General features: G+C 41.8%; 1 protein-coding gene across 3 annotated transcripts in view; it reads left to right on the forward strand.

The window, feature by feature from the left end:
* PRKAG2 (protein kinase AMP-activated non-catalytic subunit gamma 2) overlaps positions 1-24059 on the forward strand; it is a 171743-nt gene that overhangs the window by 93911 nt on the left and 53773 nt on the right. For 2 of the 3 annotated variants that reach the window (XM_074157321.1, XM_074157322.1), the window contains one exon: positions 3013-3227. The exons of the other annotated variant lie outside the window; for it this stretch is intronic. In XM_074157321.1, coding sequence (XP_074013422.1) covers positions 3013-3227 — 215 coding nt within the window. The remainder of the gene's footprint in view (positions 1-3012; positions 3228-24059) is intronic. 3 annotated transcript variants of the gene reach the window in all.

Genomic DNA, 24059 nt, shown 5'->3' on the forward strand with positions numbered 1-24059 from the left:
CTATATTACAGATTTTCATTCTTTCATGTGGCAGGTTTTTATAAAATCCTTTGTAGGGTTTAGGAAGTTGAGCTGTATCACGGCAGCCCAAAGTCTTTTGTTTTAATAATCATAACAATATTTAACATTTCCTATTGGATTATTCCTTCAATCTCAGTATTGTTCAAATGTAAATAACAGGGATACCACAATAATGCTATGAGGTAGGCTTTTAACTACCAAAGATTTAAAAACTTAATTACATAATTTAATCAAATTCCCTGCAAAATAATTGTAGTTTTCCCTCGACCTCTGTGTGGAAACTGAGTCATGGAAAAATTGAATCTCAAATGTGTGAGATTAGGGTGCGCCTCAAGTTGAGTATTTTGTGTTTTAAGTGCCTCATTGAAACAGAGAGTTCTAAGGCTCAGGGTGCTCCCAGTAACGTTGCTGGACTCGTAGGTGCTCATCATCCATAAAAATTCACACCAAGTGTCCAAGGCTGGCATCCGAAAGGAGACTCGCCACCAGTGAATGTCCTTATAAAATGGGAACCACGCTGTCTGTCCTGGCTGTGCCGTTACACATCGGTAACGAGGTGGCAATAGTTTTCATAGGATGTAAGAGATGTTACTTCCATGGTCTCCTTTGATCCACATCTTCCTGTGTCCTATAGATGTCCTCTACACTTGGCAGGCCGGCCTTGTTAGGAGGGTGAATGTGTGGTTTCCTTATGTCTGGTAATAGCTTTTTTGGCAGAGCTTGTTGATACTGGAAATGGGTTTTGTAGACTTGCTGAATACATTAGTGCACAATGAACACATCCCAGCAGCAAGACTTTAAGGTCTAATGGTGTTTTTCTCCCTTTTAGTGGTTTCGCATTTGCATCAATTACAGCTGCCATCCAGCTCAAGCCCCAATCTGAGCGCTCAGGAAATGTCTGTACATCCATAAAAACCCAGAAGATAAGAGCATCTTCCCCAGAACTGTTTATCTAAATGTGTCTCTAAGCAAAAACGGAACAGGCAAGCGAGGTGTCCTTTTAATCCTTCAGGATGTGGAACACTCTCTGGTCCCACAGAAATCAGCAGAAGTTGAGGACATTCAAAATACGGGGGTTATTCTTCTTGCCTCACCCTGTGGCATGTCACGTTAGCCAACATTTACATCTGCCTACGACACCCGGTCTCCACTGCACCTTGGGGTTATTGCTGCTTAACTGGCAGAGCCGTGGGTCTCTCTGTGAAAATAATGGAAGTCCTTGGAGGGAAGCTCCAATCTTGGAAAAGGACTGAAGAGAGGGGCTGAGCAGGGGGTCCTTTTTGGTTCCAGCAAAGCTAAAATTTTTCAGTGAGAGTGAGGATTTTCTTTGAAAGTAATAGATACGTTACACTGCACCACTAAAACCACTACAACTAAAACACATTACAGCCTAATTATTTTGCAGGTTTCTTGATGAGTGATTCTATTCTCTTAAAGTTAAGTCTCTTCATATGTAAAAGCCATCAAGAAAGACTTTTTTTCAGTGAAGAAGGAAAGTTAAAGAACAGTTACCTAATTTCTTTGTTAATTCCTTTAATCATAAGATATGGTAACGCTTCCCCAGATAAGTAGGAATAATAGTTTCAAGTAATAGATCCCTCCCTGAGTTGTTGGATTTCTAGTCTTCTGAGTCTGACTTCTTAGTTATTACTGAGTTTCATTCTTATTTTCCATCAATACAAAGTTTTCTTTGAAAATGCTGTCTGTGAGGTAAAACGTGACACTGAGAGGTGATGAAATGTGAGTTGTACTAATGCACTTTACCCCGCGTTGAAAGGAAGGAGCAGCGGAGGCTGCGTGAACAGCAGTGCAAAGCTTTTGAATGGGAAAAAAATCTCTGGTGGAGCCTTGAAAGCTCACACCAAAAAGCTGAGCTGGACTTACCATGAAGGTGCATTATCACGGTCTCAAGCACTTGTTTGAATTGCTTGGGATTTTATGCTTATTAAATGCTATCTTATCTGCTCCCTTTTGATGGACTTGAGTCCCCTCTGGACTAACTGATCATCTACACAAATCTCTGGAAATCAAAGAAGTGAACCAAATTCAGAGATCATATAGATGCCAGCAGCCCACTTAAAAATACCTATCTTTGTTCAGCCGCACAGTTTTTTATGCTTTTAAGTCTGTCCTGATTTATGTTGGCATCAAAGAATCATCCTTTGTTTGCTGACGTACATACAGATATAACAAGAAACACAGATGTTATAACTTGAATTTTCTAATTGGATGTGGATGTCTGCTGGTTCTTAAATGGATAATAAATATAGCTCAAATGGTCTGTTTGATCACAATTCAGAACTGCCCTAAGAATGTAACCTAAAATACAGCTGGGGTAGGTACATGTATCAAATAAAACCAGGCTGCTCACAAGAGAAATGATCTGCTGCTGATATAGATTTTCAGCAAAAGATATGAATAAAATCTCTCCTCAAAGGCTGCTGACGACAATTCTAGTTTGTATAAAGGCATTGCCAAGAGCCTTACAGAAAGCAGACTGTGGCTCACGGGAAATATGCCCCGTTTCTTTTTGCCTCTGCTCCTTATTTTATTTGAACTGCTGGCCAAGATACTGTTAAAACAATGAAAAAGAAGAAAAAGCAACCATTAAAGCTCTTAAGCCGTTTGCCATGAGACAGAGGTAATCCTGAGACTCACAGGAGTATTAAAATTACAACAATAAAGTGATACCGCTGCTGGGGATCGTTTTAGAAATAAGCAACCGGACAGGAGGTGAATACAACACAAACCTCCAGCGCTCTCGTCTTGCCACTGTGCCTCCCTGTAAATGGATCAGGGAGTTCAACCGGTTGACTGATTAAAAGAGGTTTAACGGCAAGGCGGAGCAGTTCCCTTTCATAAATGAGGAGGTGAGATACGTACTTCTAGTCTGGGGAAATGTGATGAAAAAAATACAGGTTGACTGTAAAGCTGAGATTTCTGTTCTGCTTTTCTTCTGAACTGATCCTTGGTACTTATTCTTCTTTACAGCCTCTGGCCTCTCCTCTTCTCCATCTACCCCAACACAAGTGACCAAGCAGCCCACGTTTCCTCTTGAATCCTATAAGCATGAGCCTGAGAGACTAGAAACACGGATTCACTGTTCTTCACCTCCGGACACAGGGCAGAGATTTTCTTTGCCTCCATCTCAAAGTGCAGCCAAGCCTCCTACCATGACACCAGCTCCCTGTGCTACCTCAAAACCAGTAAGTAAAGCATGGGCAGGGTTGTGTGTAACCATTTCTTGTATTACAACCGATGGGCTGGAGCGTGTGTGTCCCAACTGTGGAGCAGAACGAGAACAGTTTCATGTGCTTTTTACTTCAGACTTGTCTCAGCTTCTCCCAGTATTCAGGTGACAAGACACTAGGAATCCAAAGGTGGTTACTCCCCTTCTGATTTACCAAAATAGCAATTTTTGCACCATTCTCAAGTGAGTTTTGCAGTGGCTCCAGATCCCAGCGTATATTGATGAGATGTCACATTAGAGAAGGGTAAATTTTATTTAGGATTGTCTTTTATCTCCCCTAGGAAGAGCTAATGAGAGAGCTAGCAGCCAAGGAGAGCATATCAAAGAGAAATTCGCAGTATGAGCTGCAGGGTTTTTGAGTTCCTGCTGCCTCTGGAGTCTGAGATGACTGGGACAGCTGGTGACTGATGGCACTAGTTGCTATCACGCCTCCTGCCCCAGCTCAGAGAGCAGAGGAAGAAGGGCAGCACTACCAGGGTATTTACCAGCCCCCCACATAGTAGAGGTATCTTCAGGAGAGTGGTTGCTTCAGCTCCTGGGAATGCATGAACTCAGCGGTTCCTGGGAATACGTGAATTCCAGCCTCTGATATTCTCCACCACAACATCCCCACTGCATGCCGTTGTGCCTCCTCCCCTCTGCCTTGGCCAGCCTCAGCCTCAGAGGCATCGCTGCTCTCTCTTTTTGTGCTCCGCTGCCTTTTCACTCCTTCTTTCTTTTTCATGTTAATTCCTTTGCAGGAACTTTATCTTTCTCTTCACCATTCCCCTGTGTCATGGAACTTGCAGACTGTGATCTGTCACCAGAGTTAACTACCCTGCATGTGTCTCATCTGTCTTTCCCAGCTTTTCTTCTTCTTTTTTTTTTTCCCTCAGAATAGAAAATCTTTGACATTTTCTGTATCTAGAAATCTAGAACTGTAAAGGACAGAAAGGTTCATGAGGTCTGCTTCCCTGTTGAACGACTACGAGCTCTGTTTCGTTCCAGTTCTTAGTGATTTAATAGCAGGAAGTTTCCTCCCACTCACCCATGGGAAAGCTGTTCCAGGATCTGGATACGCTAAGGCAGCAATCCCAGCCCTTTTGTGTTGGGTACCTCCACAGCAGCAGCAGCCCTTGTTGTGCTCAAAGTCTCTAGGTACTGGCTCAGTATTCACAGACTTTCAAGTCATTGTTCACACACATCCAGTAAAACACATGCCCTGTTCTGGGGACCCCTTCTGTAATGGTTAGGAAATCTCTGATTCTCTAATTTTCAGCCTAGTTTTTTTCAGGGACAGGTTATGACCAATTGCTCTTATAATTAATAGCCACTTTCGTTCATTGTTTTTTATATCCTGTTGTACCTGTAGCCAACCTTTTTTTTTTTTTTTTTAGATTAAGCAAGCCAAACTCTCCCTACAAAATACAAACTTTCTGTTTTGCTGCTATGCAAAAGTAAATAACTAAAGTATTAAATAACATAAATCCTACATTTATAGTTAGGGAACTCCAGCAGTAACTTTTCTCCAGCCAACTCACTGCCTTTCCATGTAAGTAGTAGTCTTGGCAAACATAAATTATGAAACTCAAAGGCTTGTAGAACACAAAAATATTTTTGGTAGGTTTCAGTCAACCAGTCATATTATTTGCATATGGATGTGTTTATTTATGTTATGTAGTTATAGAGGAGTATTTTGTACCCGTTAGAACAGAAATGGGGAAACAACATAATCTTAGCACGTTCCACTGACAGACTGAAAAGTTTGTTTTAATTGTTTGTTGATTTGGACAATATGAAGTTGAGTAGAAGATGCCAGAATAAAGAAACAAAATTCCCTGCAAGTATTTATCAACTGTTGTGGTTGTATATATGTACAAGAGAGAGTCTGGATGGAAACTCAATATGTTGGACTCAATTATCTCCTGTTCAGAAGATATGGAAATATATATATATATATAAAAATATATAGGATGTATAGCACCTGATTATCTTTGGTTTGTACCCTCTGTACTCATTTATATCAGAGAACAGCGAGTGTGCAGGGCTGCCAGTGAATCATTAGGTTTTTGGTTTACTTGGGAACAAATGTCAGCAGCTACAGATCTGTGAGGAACAAAGCCCTGGATGTTTAATTTTCAATGGAAACCAGGGATTTGCCAGCTCCTCTAGTAGGAGAAACTGTGAGAGGAGAGAAAGGCAAAGTTTCTGCAAAAGGTCTTGAATCTGAAGCTGATGGGTGTTTGCTCAGGACTGTTGTATAAGGTATTTACCTTGCATTCCTTTACAAATATGACAGCCCTAGACCAACAGCCTTGATTTGAGTACTGTATTTCAAACATTTCATGTATTCTGAGCTGTGGGTTAATAAATACATGCTTTCGCAATGCACATACCATAAACAAATCTGTAAAAGGTAAACTCAATTTCTTGTTTACTTAGATCACTGTTTCTTGGCATAACAATTCAAATTATCTTAGAAACACACTATAAATTATATGGTAAATGGTTTCATAGTGGCCATGCTGTTAGATGATCAGCTTAATGGCAGGGAAGCTTCTGTGTTGACATGTGAAATGAGAAGTTGACTCTTATCTACAGGGCTCTGTCAACTTACGTCTCATTTATTTATTACATTGTTTAACTAGTGATGATAATGTGTGAGATCCCAGAACTATTACAAATGATTCATAATTGGTATATATATTGCAGTAGCAAAGAGGAACCCTTGGACCCAAAGCCGGAAGTATTATTAAAAAAACCCCACAAAAACACAGAAAAGCAAATAACTGTAGAAAGGTGCAGTATCAGGACTTGGAACTAATCTTAACCCATTTTTATAATTAACTGCATTTCAAGCTGTTTGTGCACTTGTTTTTTATGTGCCTGAGACTGTTGCACAGAATGGTTAAATCTGTTCAGTAAGAGAGAAGGCATAGAGGAAAGAATAAAAATATTTATTTTGCTGCTGATGTAATGAAAACCTTTCATGTTTTAGTAGCACGTAGAACAGCGTCTATTTTAATGTGATTTTTAAGCCTTAGATTCTGGCGAGAGGAATAAAAAGCGGGAGACAGTTCCTGACAGAGGGAGATCCTCCTTCAGCGAGTGTCATCTCAACACAGTATGCAAACCTGAGCAATTAACCTCATGCTAAATGGATGTCTGTGATAATCACTAAGGTCTGGATTTATCCCACCTAACTTTAGCAACCCATCTGAGCTGCTTAAGCAGGGAGTGCAGCAGCTCTAGTTGTCTCTGTATCCCACAGAGAGGCATTTGCAGGGGATGAATCAGACCTTCGGGGGCTGACCAGCCTTTTGCACCGATTATAAAAGGAAGTGACTCCGGGTGTTGCATTTCTTAACCGAGGCACTTCTGATGGGTGCCCAAAGCTAGATGTGATGGGGCTGTGACACACCACGGCAGCAGCTCTCGCAGGCTCTCCTCTGGGTGTGCAGGTGTTCCTAGTGCTTGAGTTAGAAGGTTGTCAGGAGCAATTCAGCTGGTAAGAGATCAAAGCTATACCAAAAGATTACTGCGCGCTGCATTAAATGGGGAAGGAGCGATCTGATTTTTCACAGCACAGTTCGTGACTGTACTTTGGCCTTGTGTTGTTTGGACTGTGTAACCTTCAGGCAGTAAGTGGTAAATGATAACTCTTCTCTAATGTGACATTACTAATCATGAAAGGAATGTAGAGAGGTTGCAAATTCAATAACGAGCATGTTAGCTCTGTTTCCGCTTTGCCTCTATTTTAAAGTGGAATGTAGTATGTTGAGCTAAATGGGGTTGTATCCTTTTCAGTTCATCCTTTCTTCTTCCACTGATGCATAAGACACTGAAAATAGCACTATTCCCTGTCTTCTGCAAACACAAGCGTTTTTGTGGTACGTTGTTTCCTGGCCTTTGTGGGTTTCCCCTTTCCTGGCATGAGGGGAGTCCAGGCCAGAGAAAGAAGACGCTAGCTCCCAACTGAGGAGTTGCCGTGGAGTTCTCTTTTGGTGAAAGACAGGGTTGGGGCTTCCTCTGCTCAGAAGGAGCGACAAAGGCAGAACATGCTTTCAAAGGGACCTTTCCATATGATTGTGTAGTTAACCACCGTTCTCCAAATAACTTCTGAGCCAAGTAATTTCCCAGAACGTTCTTAAAAAGAGGGCGTCTCAGCCAGAAGGCAGTCTGATGCTTACTCTAAGCTTGTGTGAGCAAGTCCTGTTAAAACTGCAGATATAGCACATAGGAAGGACTGGAAAAGTCTGGTCTCTATCCATTTTACGCAGTCCTTGCTGCTCCGGCATGTGGAAGAGGAGAGACGTAACGTACAGCTGGGACTCTCTCTTCCAATCCTAGATACAGAGAGGGAAACAAGCTTGTTTCTGCAGCTATCTGCTCATTAAACAGTAGCATTTCCCTGCAAGGCTATTCATGCTGTTTCTAAGCCAAAATGTAGTAAACTCAAACCCAGGGCTGTTAACTTGTTCGGTGTGAAAGGCTATTGCATCACAGCCTGCTGCTGGCACGGAGCCTGGGAACCAGGGTATGTGCGGCAGGTCCTTCAGTTTGGCTCTCTCCAAAAGCCATGCCACCCATCGGAGCTCCATAATCCAGCTGGTTGATGAAAAAGATTAAAATCTGATGCAGCGAACAGAAAAGCGTTGTTTGATTCTGATGTTGTCTTAAAAAAAAAAAAAAAGTACAGGCTGGGAAAAAAAAAGGAATCCAGTCTGCAAATGTACAAGAACTCCCTGTTTCAGCATTCATGTGGTTTAGGGCAATATGTTAGAGTGCCAAGACATTACTGTGATTCAGCTTTGATTTACATCACAGTAAGCCGATCAGAGAAATTAGAGCCAGAAAGGCTGTCATTTACCGGTGAAGAAAGCTCTTGCAGTCTTGTTGTGTCCAGGCTGGTCTTAAATGCCTTAATTCCAGCACTCCTTTTGGGCGATGATTCTGTTCTCTAACAGATCCTACAGGCTGTAACAACCCATCATTGTTTAAACCTTTCCCCTCCTGGAACTGTTGCTGTCCATGTGAAAGTGTGTTTAATTTAAAAATGGTATATATTTGTCCAGCAGTTGGCATGTAACTAACTAGTTGCAAACCTCGTAAAGGAATAACTTTTTGATGAACTATACAGCAAATATATACAATATTAACGGGAAAATGTTTTGAGCCCACCGGATTTGATTTCAGTCTCCTTTGACAGAGCATCACGGTAGCTCCACTAAGTTGAATATAGGCTCTCAAGAGAATTATTTAATATGGTTAGAACGTCCCTAGTGAGATTCAGTGGGACATAAAGAATAAATGAATCAGTAAACTCACTTGGAACTGAACAGTATAAAAATTAGAAAGCTTCAGCTATACCACGCTTCTTTTTAATTACAACTCCCATTTAATTAATATTCTATTTTCCCACTTCACCTTCTTCCTATGAGTCATATCTCTCGTATCACATTTGGTATCTTCTTCCCTTTTGAGTATTTAAAATATGCAATAAACATCTTGCTATCCATTTTCTACTGGTTAATTTGCGCTTTTTTTTAAAGCTACTTATTAGGTTTAGAAGTAGAAATGTCCAGTCACAACCTCCTGAAACACTGGTTTCCTAATGTATTTGTATTCCAGTTGCAGTGCTCAGATTCATGGCAATCAATCTTATGATGCAGAGAAATTGTATTGCATAAAGATGATTTTTTTCTGCCCCAAGGAAATGTGTGTCTGTGTCAGCTTGTGGCTTTTTCTGCAGCCAGAGAGATAATTTAATCAGCTATCTGTGGATTCACTCGGTGGAGAATTTATTTTAATGGCATAAAGTTCCTCCTCGTCCTAGATGAAAAGGAGGGGTGGAAAGTACTTTCTAGGTGGAAGAAAGTACTTTTCCTAGGTGGAAAGTGTGAATAGCCAGAATGCTGAGTCCAATCAATCCCCAGCTGCTTTGATAGCTCCCATAAGGCTATAAGTAGCTAAGGCAATTAAAACTAGAGCATCTATGAGTCTTTTTTAAGATACGCATAGGTACGAAAATCATGACCCCAGCATCCCGAAGACAGAGTTAGTGGCTTAAAGCTAAGTTACTTTTATCAGCCTAAATCCTGCACTATGCGTTGTATAAAAAGGCTAAACCTAAGGATCTGGCCTCACGTGTCTATATAAATAGATATCTTTTGAGTAAGTAAGATGACGTAAGAGGGTGCTTTAATATTGGCAGCCTGGTTTTTTACCCATTGAACTGATTTCTCATGGTACAGCTTATTTCTGAATTTTAGACTTGTTAGTTTAATAAGCATCTTGTTATTTTGCTAGAAGATTGGAACTTCTAGTAAGAGTAAGGTCTGTCAACGATTAGAAGCCGGATACGTATTCTCTGATTTAATGTAATGCTGCATCTTAATGTAGGATCACTTACAGTTTCTTACTAGCTTAATCTGGGTAATTTTGGAACACAAAAATTAGCTACTGTCTAGGCTGTTTATTCACAAAGCAGCGGGGATTATAGACCAAAGTCTTTCCATGAGAATGGAGGAGAGATGTAAAGTTTTGAACCTCTTCTGTTGCACCATCCCTTGCTTATGTATTGGACTAGAGGGAAAATACAGCTAAGAATAAGCAAAACATGCTTATGGGATGGAACTCCACAAATCCCTCGCCATCTTCATCTCCCTTTGCCCGGTTTTGCCTATATTGTGTTTTTAGATATACTGTCTTTAATGGCCAACAGAGCTTTAAAGACTGTAAAAACTGATTGATACCAAAAGGACACAGACTACATCAAGCAGTGCTATTCCTTTCTCAATTCCATGCAACATTCCCCAGTCCCTTCCTCTGACTGGATGAAATAAACTGTTGAAGTTGGGAGAAATAAGGGGGACATCACAAACGGCACTCACTCTGCAGGGTGTCCTTTCCCCAGCTTTCATATTTTATAGTGTCACTACCTGCTTGTGCATGAGGAGAGCAACACAGCTCTTTAAAAATACAGCTTGTGTCTGTGTTGTTTTTTTTTTTCTTTTAAGATTACAATCAAGCAAGTTTGGCCATTTGAAAGTCAGCTGCATGGGCTGCTGACTCAGAAGAGGACTAGATACCATCTTGGCAGCAGCCTGGAAAAATGTTTCCATTGTGCTGGTGAAATGAATGCAAAATATTTATTCTTTGAGCTTGTTCACAACAGCATTCTCAGCTGGAACTGAGGGTGGGGTGGTGTGGAAGACATTTGCAGGAAGACAATAATGATTTGTACAGTGCCCGAGGTACGCATAATTTTATTTTATGATTAACAAAGGACAAGGCCCCTGCCATACGGGGCTTATAAGCTGAAGTGTAAACTGGTGAAGCGATCGACAGAGAATAAAAGAGAAAAGGTAATGGAGGCAGAAGGTCAGCAAAAGAAGGGGAGGGGACAGAATTCCACGGGGGGTGTGTGTTAATTTAGTCTTTTTGCATGTTTAGGGTTACAGTAAATTCCCAGTGATAAGGTTAATGCCTTGAACTTTTGAAATTTTTATCTATCGTGCTTTTTCACTTACAACTGCACAAGCCAGGGCATCTGTGGCATGTAGAAAGTCGTCTTCTTCCTTGTTCCTCAGAACAAAAAGTTACTAATGGCTATTTTGTGGTATATGAGCACATACGATTCAGGCAGAAAAATAAACATGATTCTTGCCCTGAGGACCTTATTGTCCAAGAGCCTGATCTAGCAAAACAGGCCAGGCAAATCCTAAAACCGTAAGAAAGCATTGGCTTAAACAGGATTGTTCCTAAGCACCACTTCCAGTATATGCTGGCAGAAGAGATTTTAAGTGTAGCCATAACACAGCAATGAGAGAAGGCAATGAAGAAAGGTAACCTGAAGGTTACAGCCCTGAGTTTGGTTGAGGTTGTTATGTATTTATGTTGCTGAATCTCAGCTGCTGTTTTGTTTTGGTTAATGTCAATGTGATGATGGCCTTGATCCAGGAAAGCACTTAAATGTGTGGTTAATTTTAAGTATATTGGTAGTCTTGTCGGAGTCAACAGTACTAGAGCACTTAAAGCTATGAGGATGCCAAGTCACTTTGCTGCATCAGGGTCTTTGTACAACTTTTGTTGTCTATTAAAGCACTTACAAATGACTAGCACAGGTACTGAAGATGAGAAAGGAAGCTGATGGAGAGTTGGGAAAACATTAGAGGTTCAGAAAAGACTGAGTGAGGGAAAGAGGTTGGGAATCAGAAGAGAAAGCTCCCGGTGACAATGGAAAATAGCTGATCACTGAGTGGCAGGGAGAACAGCAGCTGCAGGATTGCTGTCTGCCTGCTGGTGTGTGTTTGGCCTTTCAAGCTTTGGGTGCTGGGATTGTATTTACTTGGAAACATTCATGGTGTGTACTACCCCAGGATCCAGCTCCTGACATAAATGGAAACAGCTATCGATGAAGAAATGGCTTATGAGAGAAGGCGACAGATTCCTCCCCAGCCCCTCTCCCTTGAGCGTGCTGATAATGACTCCCAACAGACCCATTCCGCACAGGGACAGGATGCTGCCAAAGCTGATTTCTTAGGGAGCATTGCAGGGAATAGTTTCCACGGGGAGTGCACAACTTTCTTCCCTGGATTATGTCTTCAGAAAGGGACAGCAAGATGCCACTGAGCGCCATTTTGGTACAAAACGACATAATACAAGCTGGTCGCCAAGTAGTTTCTTCCATCATCCAAGATTTTACAGGTACAGAGGTTACATTTTGGAGAAAAGGATGACTTCCTGAACCTTCCTTCTTTTCCTCTTGGCCTCAAGCATTTGGCTGTTGCCGTTTTAGAGAAGAAATCTTGGAATTCAAAGAGCGTTTCAGTTGCAGAGTCATTAAGGAAAACAAGAGTTTAGAAAGGAGAAAAATACAGTGCTAGTAGCTAGGGTGTGCTTTAGAGATCAGAGAGAGCTGGCTGCAACCAGCCCCCCTTTCAGAGAGCACTTGTGCGGCTCTGTCTCCCAGTGCCTCAGTTTCCCATTTATAAAAAATATGGGGTAACACTTTTATATGTCAAACAGATGTTATGATGATAAATAAATCCCCCAAAAAGTTCTACAGAACTAGAGATATTTCTAGAACGGGAGCTGCAAGTGGCTTAAGATAAGTTAACCATAAATAGCACGTGTTGTATTTATAGTTTATAGCAACAGGCTTTTACACTGCAGAGTGTAATGATGCATAGGAAGTTATCGCGTTTTCAGAGCACATCAAGATTTACACAGAAGACCACTGTAAAGTAGGCTGCTCTTCTGAGTTGTATGTTTATTTTAGAGCTTCCTTTAAAACAGTTCAGGCATTCTGAAGGACTGATAATTTTCACAGAATTATCATAGGACACTGTCCTGCACATTATATAAAGATTAGTATCTATACAAACATTCCCAAAATTTGATGTTATGTATTGTAGACTCGCTCATTTTCATTTTTTACCACAATTAGACATGAAATTACTTTAAAACCATGAATCAGTGTAATGTCTACCCAAGCCTAGTAAAGACCTTAAATAAATACTTAATGTTTTTCTAGAGGTCCATAGCCAGGCATCTATTCTGAACTCGGTGTGCCTTTCCCAAGAGCTTAAAATATCATCAAAACAAACTAAAAATGAATATAACAACCCCTGAAATGTCAAAGCCAAATCAGCTCCCCTTCTTGCAGGAATGTCCCATACTGTCCCTTACAAGGCCTTACTTGGTCATTCCCTGAGAACAGCCCAGCTGAAACGCCAACACTTAATCCAAATGGCCAAGGTTAGGGAGTGCTGGTGGGACTGCCCAGCCAGCAGCAGTTTCCCTTCTGCACTGTCACTGCTCCTCCAAGAGACCTTTTGCTGGCTGCCTCACTGGCAGAGGACACAGGACACAGAAAGTCTCCCTGAGACAAAGGTCCAAAGCTCTGAGAACTCTTAACCTCAAAAGATGACGCTACTTGTCTCAAAAGATGATTAACTTTGATATATGACCATTTTGGCAGAAACAACCACTTTAATCTCAAACTACTGACTGCATTATTTAATTTAATATTCAACTGCTTTTTTTTTTTCATTTAAGTTAAACTGACACTGAATTGCCAGTCTGCTACTTAAGTGTGCGTCAGAAGCGAAGAGGCATCTCCATAGGGCTTATACGCAACTTAATGTACAGTAAATAGAATTTAATCCTGACTCTACTGAAATCAGTGCCAAATTTTCTATTTCCTTCAGAAAGGCTAGATTCTCTTATGACTCAACTGCTACCTTACCTTGTAATGACAATTTAAACAGTCCATTTTCATACCAGTGTTAACTGGGAGGTACCACTCTATGTTAATACAGAAGTCTGTTTACAGACAGGCTGTTGAATATTGAATGCAATGCTTTATTTCCGTATTTTGAGATAAGCTACAACAAAAAGCCGTAGAGAAGCACATCAAGAAGTTCAGCTCTTTGCAGACATTTAACACAGACTGAATCTGCATCTAAGTATATGTGCTTGTGACCCCAGTGCTTGCCATATCCACACTATAAGCATCCAGTGCCCAGGAATACACTTTGGTATCTGCATCCCCACAAGCTCCGCAGGGACATGAGCCTGGTGGCAGGCCTGCTGGGAGGTGTGTCCCTGGTCCTTAGCCTGGAACTAATTTGAATTTTTTTCAATTCTGGTTCCTGGAATACAGGGAAAAGCCTTACCAGTATTTCCATGTCTCTTTATGATATTGTTTGTAGTCATAAAACATTTAGCTTAGACACTTGATATGCTTCTTGCTTAGCACAGCCCTTGCTTCGGTCCTTCCAGACGGTGTCAAACCACAGAACCAGTACAGAGGATGATCTGGTTTCACCTGCAGTGAAATGATGGAAGGGAGATAGTTAAGAGGCTATCAAAAGGGAACGCACACATGGCAGAGGGAAGATATCCATTGCATGTTGCTGTCATTGCAGATTTCTTTTGTGCGCAATGATAAAAAAGAAGCGGCACACAAAAATTAGGCCTGGAGCGATCAGCAGTAAATCTGGAAGTAATTCAGGAAGAGGGTTAGGTTCCACAAGCTATGCAGATTCAGTGCCATCTGAAAACCAGCTTTTTGTCAAAAATTAATTTATTTGGAGTTTACATGTCAACTGTAGGCTCTCTGGTGAAGGAAGTTTATTAATATATTGGTTTGTCTAAGCATAATAGTAGCTACTCTGAGATAACAAACTTGAGATAACAGTGGGGCCACTGATGGCACTCGTGCCTAGAGGTTGTCAGGCTTGCAACCTGATGCAAACGCACAAACCCTGAGTGCTAGGAGGAAGTCCTTGTTAGGACTGAAAAATACTTCATTACCTTTGCCTGCCTCTTTGAGAGAGCTTTCAAATTTTCCTTCTGGAGCCCTGTTGAGTATTGAGAGCCTCAGTCACGATAAACTCTGTGGAAAGTGGCCACTGATAGCGCAGCTCATTTGGTCCGTGTGTAGCCTGCAGTTACCTGCTTCTTCATGCAGCTTCTGCCACGGAGTGAATTATGTGTTCAGGCCAGGACTGTGTAAATTTATTAAAGTTTTGTTGAGATTGTGGGTGATTCAGCTCTGAGCTGAAGGTTGTCTCTATTTTTCAGTAAACCACCCTTGTAACTCTGACCTGCGTCATCGTGCTCACGTCTAGGCTCAATAGATCTGCTTCTAGCCTTTCAAAACCGCTGATGAACATGAAAATTACATTTTAACGGTAGGCTACTAATAGGTTACTAGAATTTTGCATAGTTTACTCAAGCCTGAAATGTGGTATCAATTAACTTCAGGCTTTGTTAGGGAAAAGGTGTTTCATTTTGAGTTTTAAAATATCATCATTGAAAGCTGGTGTAATAAGTGTTTGCCCAGTGAAGTCACTATCCACGACTGAGGCTTTGAAATATAACACTAAGATGAAGAAAGTGAAATGGTGTATCGTAAATGTGTTTTTTTAAATCAGAATTGGCTCTGAGTATTTTTTTTTTCAAATTTGTTATTCCCAGTGGCTTCTGTTCTGCAGATTACTCATCAGTACCCTGGCCTCAATCCAGCTAAAGTACTTAAGTAAGTGCTTAACTTTAACTAACACAAATAATCCTGTATTCAATGCTAGTGAATGAAGACCCATGTAAATATGGGCTCAGGCTTATTATTGTTTTCCATTCACTTTAAATTAGTGGATGCTTACCTGTTTTTTACCACTAATACTATCTTAATCTGTTCCTTGGTGTTTTGTTTTTTTTAAATGTATATTTGTCACAACAAAATACCTACTGTCACCAGGCATATTACCTGAATACTGCAGCTCTCTCCGGCAATAATTTCCCTTTGCCCTTAACCGTGCCCCTCAGTGCGATAAGAGGTAGGTCCTAGTTCAAAGAGACTAAGGAGCACTCAAGCATACGTATGAAAACAGCTACAGTATATCTTTTCCAGCATATATGATAACAAACATTTAAGACAAGAACACTTTAAAACTCGGGAACAGATTAAGTGGCATCCCTGTGTTTGCAGAATCAGGTAGCACACTTGTAACATCGCTATTCTTAACAAATGCAGGTTAGGTCCTCGCAAGCACTTAACTTTTTTAAACTTTGCATTCAAAAGGACAGAATTCAAATTGTTGGGCCGTTTGATTAATAGTTTGCCATGCTGATAATGTTGATTCGGACTCCACCTACATTCTATGTGAGTAATCTGAGGAATGAATGTTGGCCGCAAAGGCTTTTACAGAGAATGCCTCAGATATTCTTGACTCAAAACTCTGCCTTATCTGAGTTGCAGTGATACAGGCTCAGACCCACAGCCAGAGATCAGGCTTTATGTAAACAAACCCTGCCTCTTCTCCACTTCTGCCTTGACTTCTCTCTAAGAATTTAGCTGGGGATCTAGACCATCCCTTGGTCTTTTACTTCCTCTGAAGTTTAGTTTTTAGAAGTGCTTGACTCTTCTGTCACTGGTACCATTTGTCTTTTCTCAAAGCGAGGTGCTGCAGGACACTGTTCATGTAAAAGAGAAGTTCTTTGTTTCTGGTGTAGGATCAAAGGGAGTTTTGCAAATCTATCCTGTTTCTCAATGAAGTCAGTGGCAGAACTCTCTGGGATTAAACTGCGAGTTCATTTCCATACAGAAATATTTAGGAAGGGCTCTCCACTGAAAATGTGAAGTCACTCTGCACGTTCAGTTCACATGTCTTCAGGGTAAATGGATTTCACCGCTCAGCACTGTAACTGCAGTGAAGATTTAGTGGAAATGCAAGTTGTCCATTTCATCACCTTTCCTAGCGCTGAATGCACTTCCATATTCCTTTTTGGTTTTAGGATTTGGCTAAATTTGATTGTTGTTCCATTTGTGCTATCCATTTAACTTACTAGAGATCCCCAACTGTGACTGCTTATCACTAATAATTAACTCTGTAAAGCAATTAATATTATAGCTATCATTATGTGGAAGGATACCTGCAGTGGGAGGCTAGTTACTAGCTATAAAATGTAAAAGCAATATATAGTTGGTATGTATTCCATGTCAAAAGGCTCCTGCTTAGGACCACTGGGCGAGTCATATTCTGATGATGTTGGGATGAAACAGAAAAATCCTTTCAGGGTAGAGTTCTTATCCGATGCCAAAATCTGTTCGACTGATTTAAATTTAAATCCATAGAGCCATCTTCAGCCTCACCATACAGTATTCGAAATACATATAGGATATATACACTGGCTACATCACTTTCATACCTGCTGCAGGATAGCTGTGTCTCTAATTCATGGAGGGCTTTGCAGATTAGGGACAGGGCACTCACCTGACACCAGTAAGGATCCAGTGGGATCCAGTGCTCATAGAGTATGTTTTCGGTGCCAGGTTTTGTTATGGGATTTGGTCACTGTGTTCTAAACAAACAGTAATCTCCGAGTTGTCGCCACCTTCATTAATACATGCTACACACTGACATGATTATAGCATTTCATATTTCACAAGCCTTTTAAGACTAGAACACATTTTATTGTGTTCCTTCCAGGTACAGGAACTAAAAACTTGAGTCCGGTATTTTGTATGAGATCTCCCCTTCTATACTAGTCTGGTGCTGGAACAGGGGTTACTTAGAATAAATAGTAGAAACTACAGTTCCTGCACAGCTGCTCTGTTCTCTCCGAGCTTTTCGAGGTGTTGCTTTTGTAGCAGAACCAGGCCCAGAGCTCTTCACTGGGACTGACCTTGTTCTCTGACCACCTCACAGCCTCAGGCACTGCCACCGCCAGCCTTGTCACCATGCAGGCAGCATTTTTACATACAGAAGGGATCCAAACTGGGATCCTAATCTCAGCCTCACTGATCCCGGTGTTCGCAGCTGCTGTAAACCACTGGTATCAGTTATCACACTCCAGCAGAAAACAAGTAGGAGTTTAATCTACAGTTTAACCAGCAGATGAAACCTTTTTTTTTTCCGATAACTTCTTTTTCCGCTTCATGAACCAGACTAAATGAAACCAAAAATAAGCAGTAAGTGTTTTAAATTAATTTTGCACAAACAGATTGCAACAGAATAAGCGTATCTATGACATACATTTGGAAAAATTCTAAGTTGTTCATTGACAGCTCATCAGGAGAAGAGCTGTTAAGGACTGGAGTTGTATAGAACTGTAATTGTAGTAAGGAGCCCTAACAAATGGTGGGAAAATTACCGTTTGTAGTTTACTCTTGCATTCAAAATGGGTTTGCCTTGATTTGCATTTAGATGGGAATTCCTTCTTGTTGCTCTTCAATCCATTAGGTTTTATAAGGTAAGAAAGGTAAGAAGCTTTTTTTTTTTTTTTTTTTCCTTCTGAAGTACTTGGAAGGGCATTCGGTTTTACTGCTGAGCTGTGAGCGGTGCAGGCGGCACCCCCAGAATATTGGTATTCATTGATCAGGATGAAAGGAGTAGAAAAGTCAGGAAAAGCTCTGGGAAAGGCAGCCTGGAATTTACCTGGAAATGCCTATTTCTAAATAAAGCACAGGTAACGCTCTTGTTGCAATGCTTGAATAGGTCTGTTACGTGCAGACTTGTGGATTGAAGCAGCGTTTCTTTTGTTAGATTGTTCTTTCTATTCCTACCCAGTCATCAAAGGCTAATACACGATCTTTATTATTACTCAAAACAATATTTGCTTTAGAATTTTTCTAATTTAGAATTAAGGCTATTTGTTGGGGGGCCGGGGCAAAACAAATTTACATTTGTGTTACATTGTTAGTCAACTGGCTTTTGTACAAAACATGAAGACTTTTCATTGAATTATCATACTAAGACTAAATATATTTTTCTAAAGATTGGACAAAAATACAAACAAAAGAAAGTAAGTCTGGAAAGGACATTAAAAATTCATTTTCCCCCACAGCACAATCAGCTATATGTAAATAATTCCCAACAAATGTTTTTTTTTGAACGTGTGGCTAAAAACCTCCTGTGACAGAGATTTTACAGTTGTTTTCAGCAAAGTGTGCTGGTGCTTCGCCGATGTTACGTTCAGAAAGTCCTCCCAAAGTCCAACCTAAGACTTCCTTGCTAAAAGCTAAGTAGGTAACTTCTTATCCCATAACCAGTGGACCCATAAGATAGTTTATCACTTTCCTTCTTGCAAAACCACATTATATTTGGAGACTGTTAATATATTTTCCTTCGGTCCTCTTTTTTTTTCTCTTTTTTTCCTAGACTAAGAAACTGGGAGGTCTTAAAGTCTTTCTTTACAGGTTATGTTTCCTGAACTCCTCGATCATTGCTGTTGCTTTTCCTTGGACTCTCTTTGTTCATTCTCCAGTTCAATGCCCAAACCTGAATGCAGTATCCCAGCTGGCATCTAACCAGGAAATGTGTAGAACAGATTCTCTGTGTTTTACCTACAACACATTTGTAGATAGTGTGATTTTCTTCCAAGAACCAGACATTGTTGTCTGACATTCAGTTTCCTTCTCAGGTCTTTTCCTTGCACGACTGCTGCAAGCCAATCCTTTCCCATTTTATTTTTGCATTTGATTATTGTGTAACATGCTCTACTTACCCATATCAAAGTGCATCCTGCTTTTCAAAGCACTACAGCAATTCTCAAGGTTATTTTAAGTTCTAAGGCTATCCCTAAAAGAGCAGCGTCTCTTAGCATTGAGGCATTTGAAAATATGATCAGGTTATTCATTATTCCTTCATCAAGTCATCAGTGAAAGCACTGAATGTTATTAGATAGAACACAGCCTTCTGTGGAACCTTCCAGTTAGATAAAGAACCTTCTGTGGAACCTTCCAGTTAGATAAAGAAATCTTACTACCTTCCTTGTGAATATTGTTGTGACCTTTGGCAATTGTTTCATCCAGACTATCTGGCTTGCTTCGGTGAGAGCAAGCTTGTGACACTCTCTTGCTTTGCCATGCAAGAGAGTGTCAGAAGTCCTGTTAACTCCTGCTGCGTCTGCTGACCACCAGACTTGTAGCCTGTTATTAAAGTGACCGAGATCGGCTCGGTGTTGCTTATACACTTTGGCTATTACTGGTGATCTTTCTTTCCTCTAACTACTTAAAATGGGTGTATTTGTTCCCTTATCCTTCTTGGAATCAAAGTTACACTGAGTAGTTTACAGTTTCTTGGCTCCCTCCCCCACCTTCTCTTACAGACAGCGACGCTGGGCAGAATGAACCTGAGCCAAGGGAGATGCAGAGACCTACTCAGAGCAGTGACTGCAAAGCATTTTTATCCTAAGTATTTGTAAAATAGGCCATGTCAATAACATCCTAGAAATGTTTGTTTCTCTCCTGGCTGCAGAAGCAGCAGTGTGGGGTACCTTGTTAAATAAGAATTTATACACAGTAGGTGTCATTCAAAGCATTTTGATGTAGCTGGTCTGATGACTGCCACTGATAGATCCCTATCCCAATGGATGCGTTCCTGCTAATTCAGGAAGGCAAGATGTCAGGAAACTACATAAAAAGTAATCTTCTGTGGATGTTAATTGCTGTTCACATCCCTGGACCGCCCCTACAATTTAAACACTTAGCGTGTTCTTATGAAAATAGGACATAGGACTAAAAGGACTCCTAGATTATCAATAGGTTTTAACATATTCATTGTAAGTGCATATATAATTTACAGGACTGATTTTACTTCTACAGAGTATTAGTAACTCCCTTTACCCTAGAAAGCTAAAAAAAAAACCCAAAACAAACAGGCAGAGACAAAGTAAGCAGTTACCTATTAAAATTTACGTTCTTGCCTTCCCAGAAGTCCTAAAACCTTTTTTGTTTACATCCACCTTTTTATGACTTTTGCTGTTGTATCAACCTTGAGTTGTTTTCCTTTGCCTCTACGAAGATTGCTGCCTCTGCTGTATTCTGCTTCTGTACCTGCGTTACGTTGTAGGTCCACGGTTTTTGGCATAAGTAACTGAGTTGAAACCTGGCAAAGAAGAAATGTGTTCAGGCAGGTTTCGTTTTGCATATATTTGCATATATTTCTTTTCTAAACTTATATATAGATAATTTATTTTACTTAGCAGTATTCAGTATATGAAGTATATACTCTCTTGGTGTATCTCAAACAGTTAAAATGGGTTACCTGACACTCTCTGATGGCAAATATTTAAACCATAATCTAGAAAAATCCCTTGGTTATAGTTAACAGAATCCTCCTGTGGCAGTAGAACAAATAGTCCCAATACACAGATATTGAAATGTTACGATATATAATATCATCTTGGGGGGAATTACAGGTCCTTTGAAAGACAGATATTTTCCCTATTTTTAGCCAGTAATCCTTTTGTAAAATGGCAGGCAGAGTCAGTCGAGAGAAGCAATACCTAAGACTGTTGAAAATATCTGCTAATTTGTCTAATGCTGTAGTAGTTCACAACGATCAAGAAAGCATTTTCACCACTGATTTAAGCAGACCTGAGTGGGTTGTTTCCAGAAGGTGCGGTCCCACTGTCACCCCAGCCCATGGCACTCCTTGTGCCAGGGCTAGTGGTACGTCTGCGCAGAGAGTTGGATCAGGAACTGATCTGGACAAAATACAACCTTTTCTTTTGGTCCGTTTGGTTTTCAGCTGCATCAGTTTCCTGTTCTGACTCACTGCATTGCCTACAAGCCAAAAGGAGCTAGAATGCAAAGCGAGGAGCAAAATGAACACCATGATCAGCAGCTTGTTCCAAAATCAGTTTAAGCAAATTGTGAGACTGCAGGCAGAGTGAGGGATGGAGTTTCAGCATTTATTTCTCAATTTCCTTTGGTTTTTTTTTTTTGAACAGTATGGATGTTACAACATAGCTGTAATGTTTCCATGACAAATCTCTGTTGTATACTAAATTATTGCCTTTATATTATTTTGTGTTTCTCATAGTACTCTTGGTCTGGATGTATATTCTGCCACTGTAAAACCCTGATCTTGCAGTAAGCTCTGACGTTCACAGCGCAGCGTAGCTCATTGCATGAAATAGGCTTAACTGACTTCTTATGAACATACCCGTGTTTTGTAGCAGGTGAAATGCAATGCACACCTTTGAAGACTGAGTGTCACCTTCAGCTACAAACAACCTCGGAGCTGTATTTCCTCATGGCTGGTGCTTATTAGATAATTATGGAGAGTAAATGCTTTTTTTTTTAAAAAAAGCAACAAAATCAGGACAGTTCTTTCCAATCAGAGATGTCGTCTTATTCTTCTCTTCTTTTGGTTAGCAAAAGAGGTTAAAAACTCTTATCAATATCAAGGTACATGACAGGGAAGGTAAATTATTTAGAGCTTTTAAAGATAGCTCCTAGGGATAATTAAAAGCTTCCAAAGCATTTTAATTAGTAGATTGAAAATATTATAAATTAACATGAACTGCTTTGGTATCTTCTATGGCTGGTCAGTTAGAGTATTTATTGAAATCCTAGAAAAAAAATACAACTAGGAATGAAATATTTCAGGATTTTCTTTCCAAAGGATCTTTACAGTAAAGAAGAACTGAATATTGTTAACATCGTAGTCTATCCTTAAAAGTATCCTGAGATAGAGGCAGCTTGGAAAAAAGAAGCTGTCATCAACGGTTAGCTTCCTGGCTTGAAACTTCTCTGGACTTGAGAAGTAACAGCCAGCTTTCTGTTTTCCCATAATTTTTGGCTCTCTCCTCCCACCACAGCTTTAATTCTAATTATCCTTCATACTTTCCTATGTTCTATGCACATTACTGTGCTATCATAGATCTATTCAACCTTCCCTCCTTGAAGGACTTGCTGAACTTTGGAAGCTTGAGCCTCTCCTTAGGGACCAATAGATTTTAGATGTTCTCTGTTGGCTCCTGTGACTCTTTTGGAGCACCATACATGTGCATCTGCCCACAAGATCTGTTGCCATTGCCAAAGAAATAATCTTTTTATCCACCTCTACAGCATCCATGTCTGAACAGGCCCTGCTGGGCTTCCTAAACAGTCAGTGGGGGCCTATTCATTACAGTTAAGGAAGCCTAGGTATAGCTTACCACATCTCACTGTCTAAATAGATCTAAATGATGACTCTATTTCAGATATTTCCTTATTTCCATTGATTCTACTGTAACGTGGCTTACAAGCTCAGATGCAGGCTTGTAAAGCTGAGGTGGAATAAATCCCATTCTTGCTGAGCAGAAGCTTCCCATGGTGTCAACTCTATCCTTCAGACGCAGCAAGCGGTTTGGGCTGTCAGGGGTATGGGCTCAGGGGCTTGAGGGCAAATTCCGGGCCTTAAGCCACTTCACACCCTGTTCGGCTGAGGAGAGCTCTGAAACACCGCTCTGTAGTGACAGCCATGGTGGGGCAGTCTATTTTCAAGACTGTTTTTTAAAATAAGATCATCTACTCTGATCTGCTGCACAATGTAAACTAGAATTTCACTCACTAATCCCCGGGCCCAGCCCTCTCTCCCTGCTGGCCCAGCTGAAGAGCTGAAGGGCGCTGGGCCGCCAGGCCGCCTCCCTTCTCCTCAGGGGACCGCTCCGAAGGTCGGCCACCAGCTCAGGGAGAAGCGGGCGACTTAAGAGGGAAAACGCCGGCATTCGGGCTAATCGTGAACTGCTATCTCCCGAACGCTTTAAATGGAAACGAGCGCGTCTGTTCCCAGAGCGGGTGCCCCGGGATGGCGGCTCGGCCCAGCGCTGGAGCTCCCTGGCACACACGGGGGAACCCCCGGGTAGCCCCCCCCCCCCCGGAGGGCAGTGGAACCGTCGGCTTCCCCGCCGTTGCCTCGCAGGTGAACGCGCGGGACCATACCAACCCCGCCTGGCGGGGGGGAGCGGAGGGCTTTTCTCCCCTCCGCCTCCTCTTGCACCGCTCCGTGCAAGGCAGCCAGGCGAAGAGCCGAGCCCGCAGAGCGGGCTGCGAGCGGCGGTTGGCCCGGCGGAGCTCCCGCGGCAGCGAACCGCTCCCTCCTCCCCCTCCCTTTTGCGCGGGGAAGTGGTAGCTACCTTCCCCTCCCGCTGCCGGCCAACGGGCTCGACTGCAGCAAAATGGAACGTACCACTCCCTCCGCCGGGAGCGGGGGGACGGGTGAGAGGCGGCGGCGAGGTGTGGCGGGAAGCGCCGTCCTGCGAACGGGCGCCCGGCCTCCCCGTCCTCCCAACTCCCGCCGGCGGCCGCTCCCTCCGTGCGGGGGGGAGAGGCGACGCCGGCCGGAGGCACGGCGGCGGGCAGCCCGGGGGCCGCAGGGTTAATGGGCTGGGCGCAGCCGCCGGGAGCGGGGGGAGGAAGGGCGAGTCCCGGTTCCTCCCCCCTCGGTGTGAGTGAGTGAGTGAGCGTGTGTGTGTGTGAGGGGCAGCGCTGGGCGAGCCGCGCCTCTGCCTGTGTGGGAGGCCGAGG

The sequence above is a fragment of the Numenius arquata genome, chromosome 12, assembly GCF_964106895.1.
Source record: "Numenius arquata chromosome 12, bNumArq3.hap1.1, whole genome shotgun sequence".
Taxonomy (NCBI): Eukaryota; Metazoa; Chordata; class Aves; order Charadriiformes; family Scolopacidae; genus Numenius; species Numenius arquata.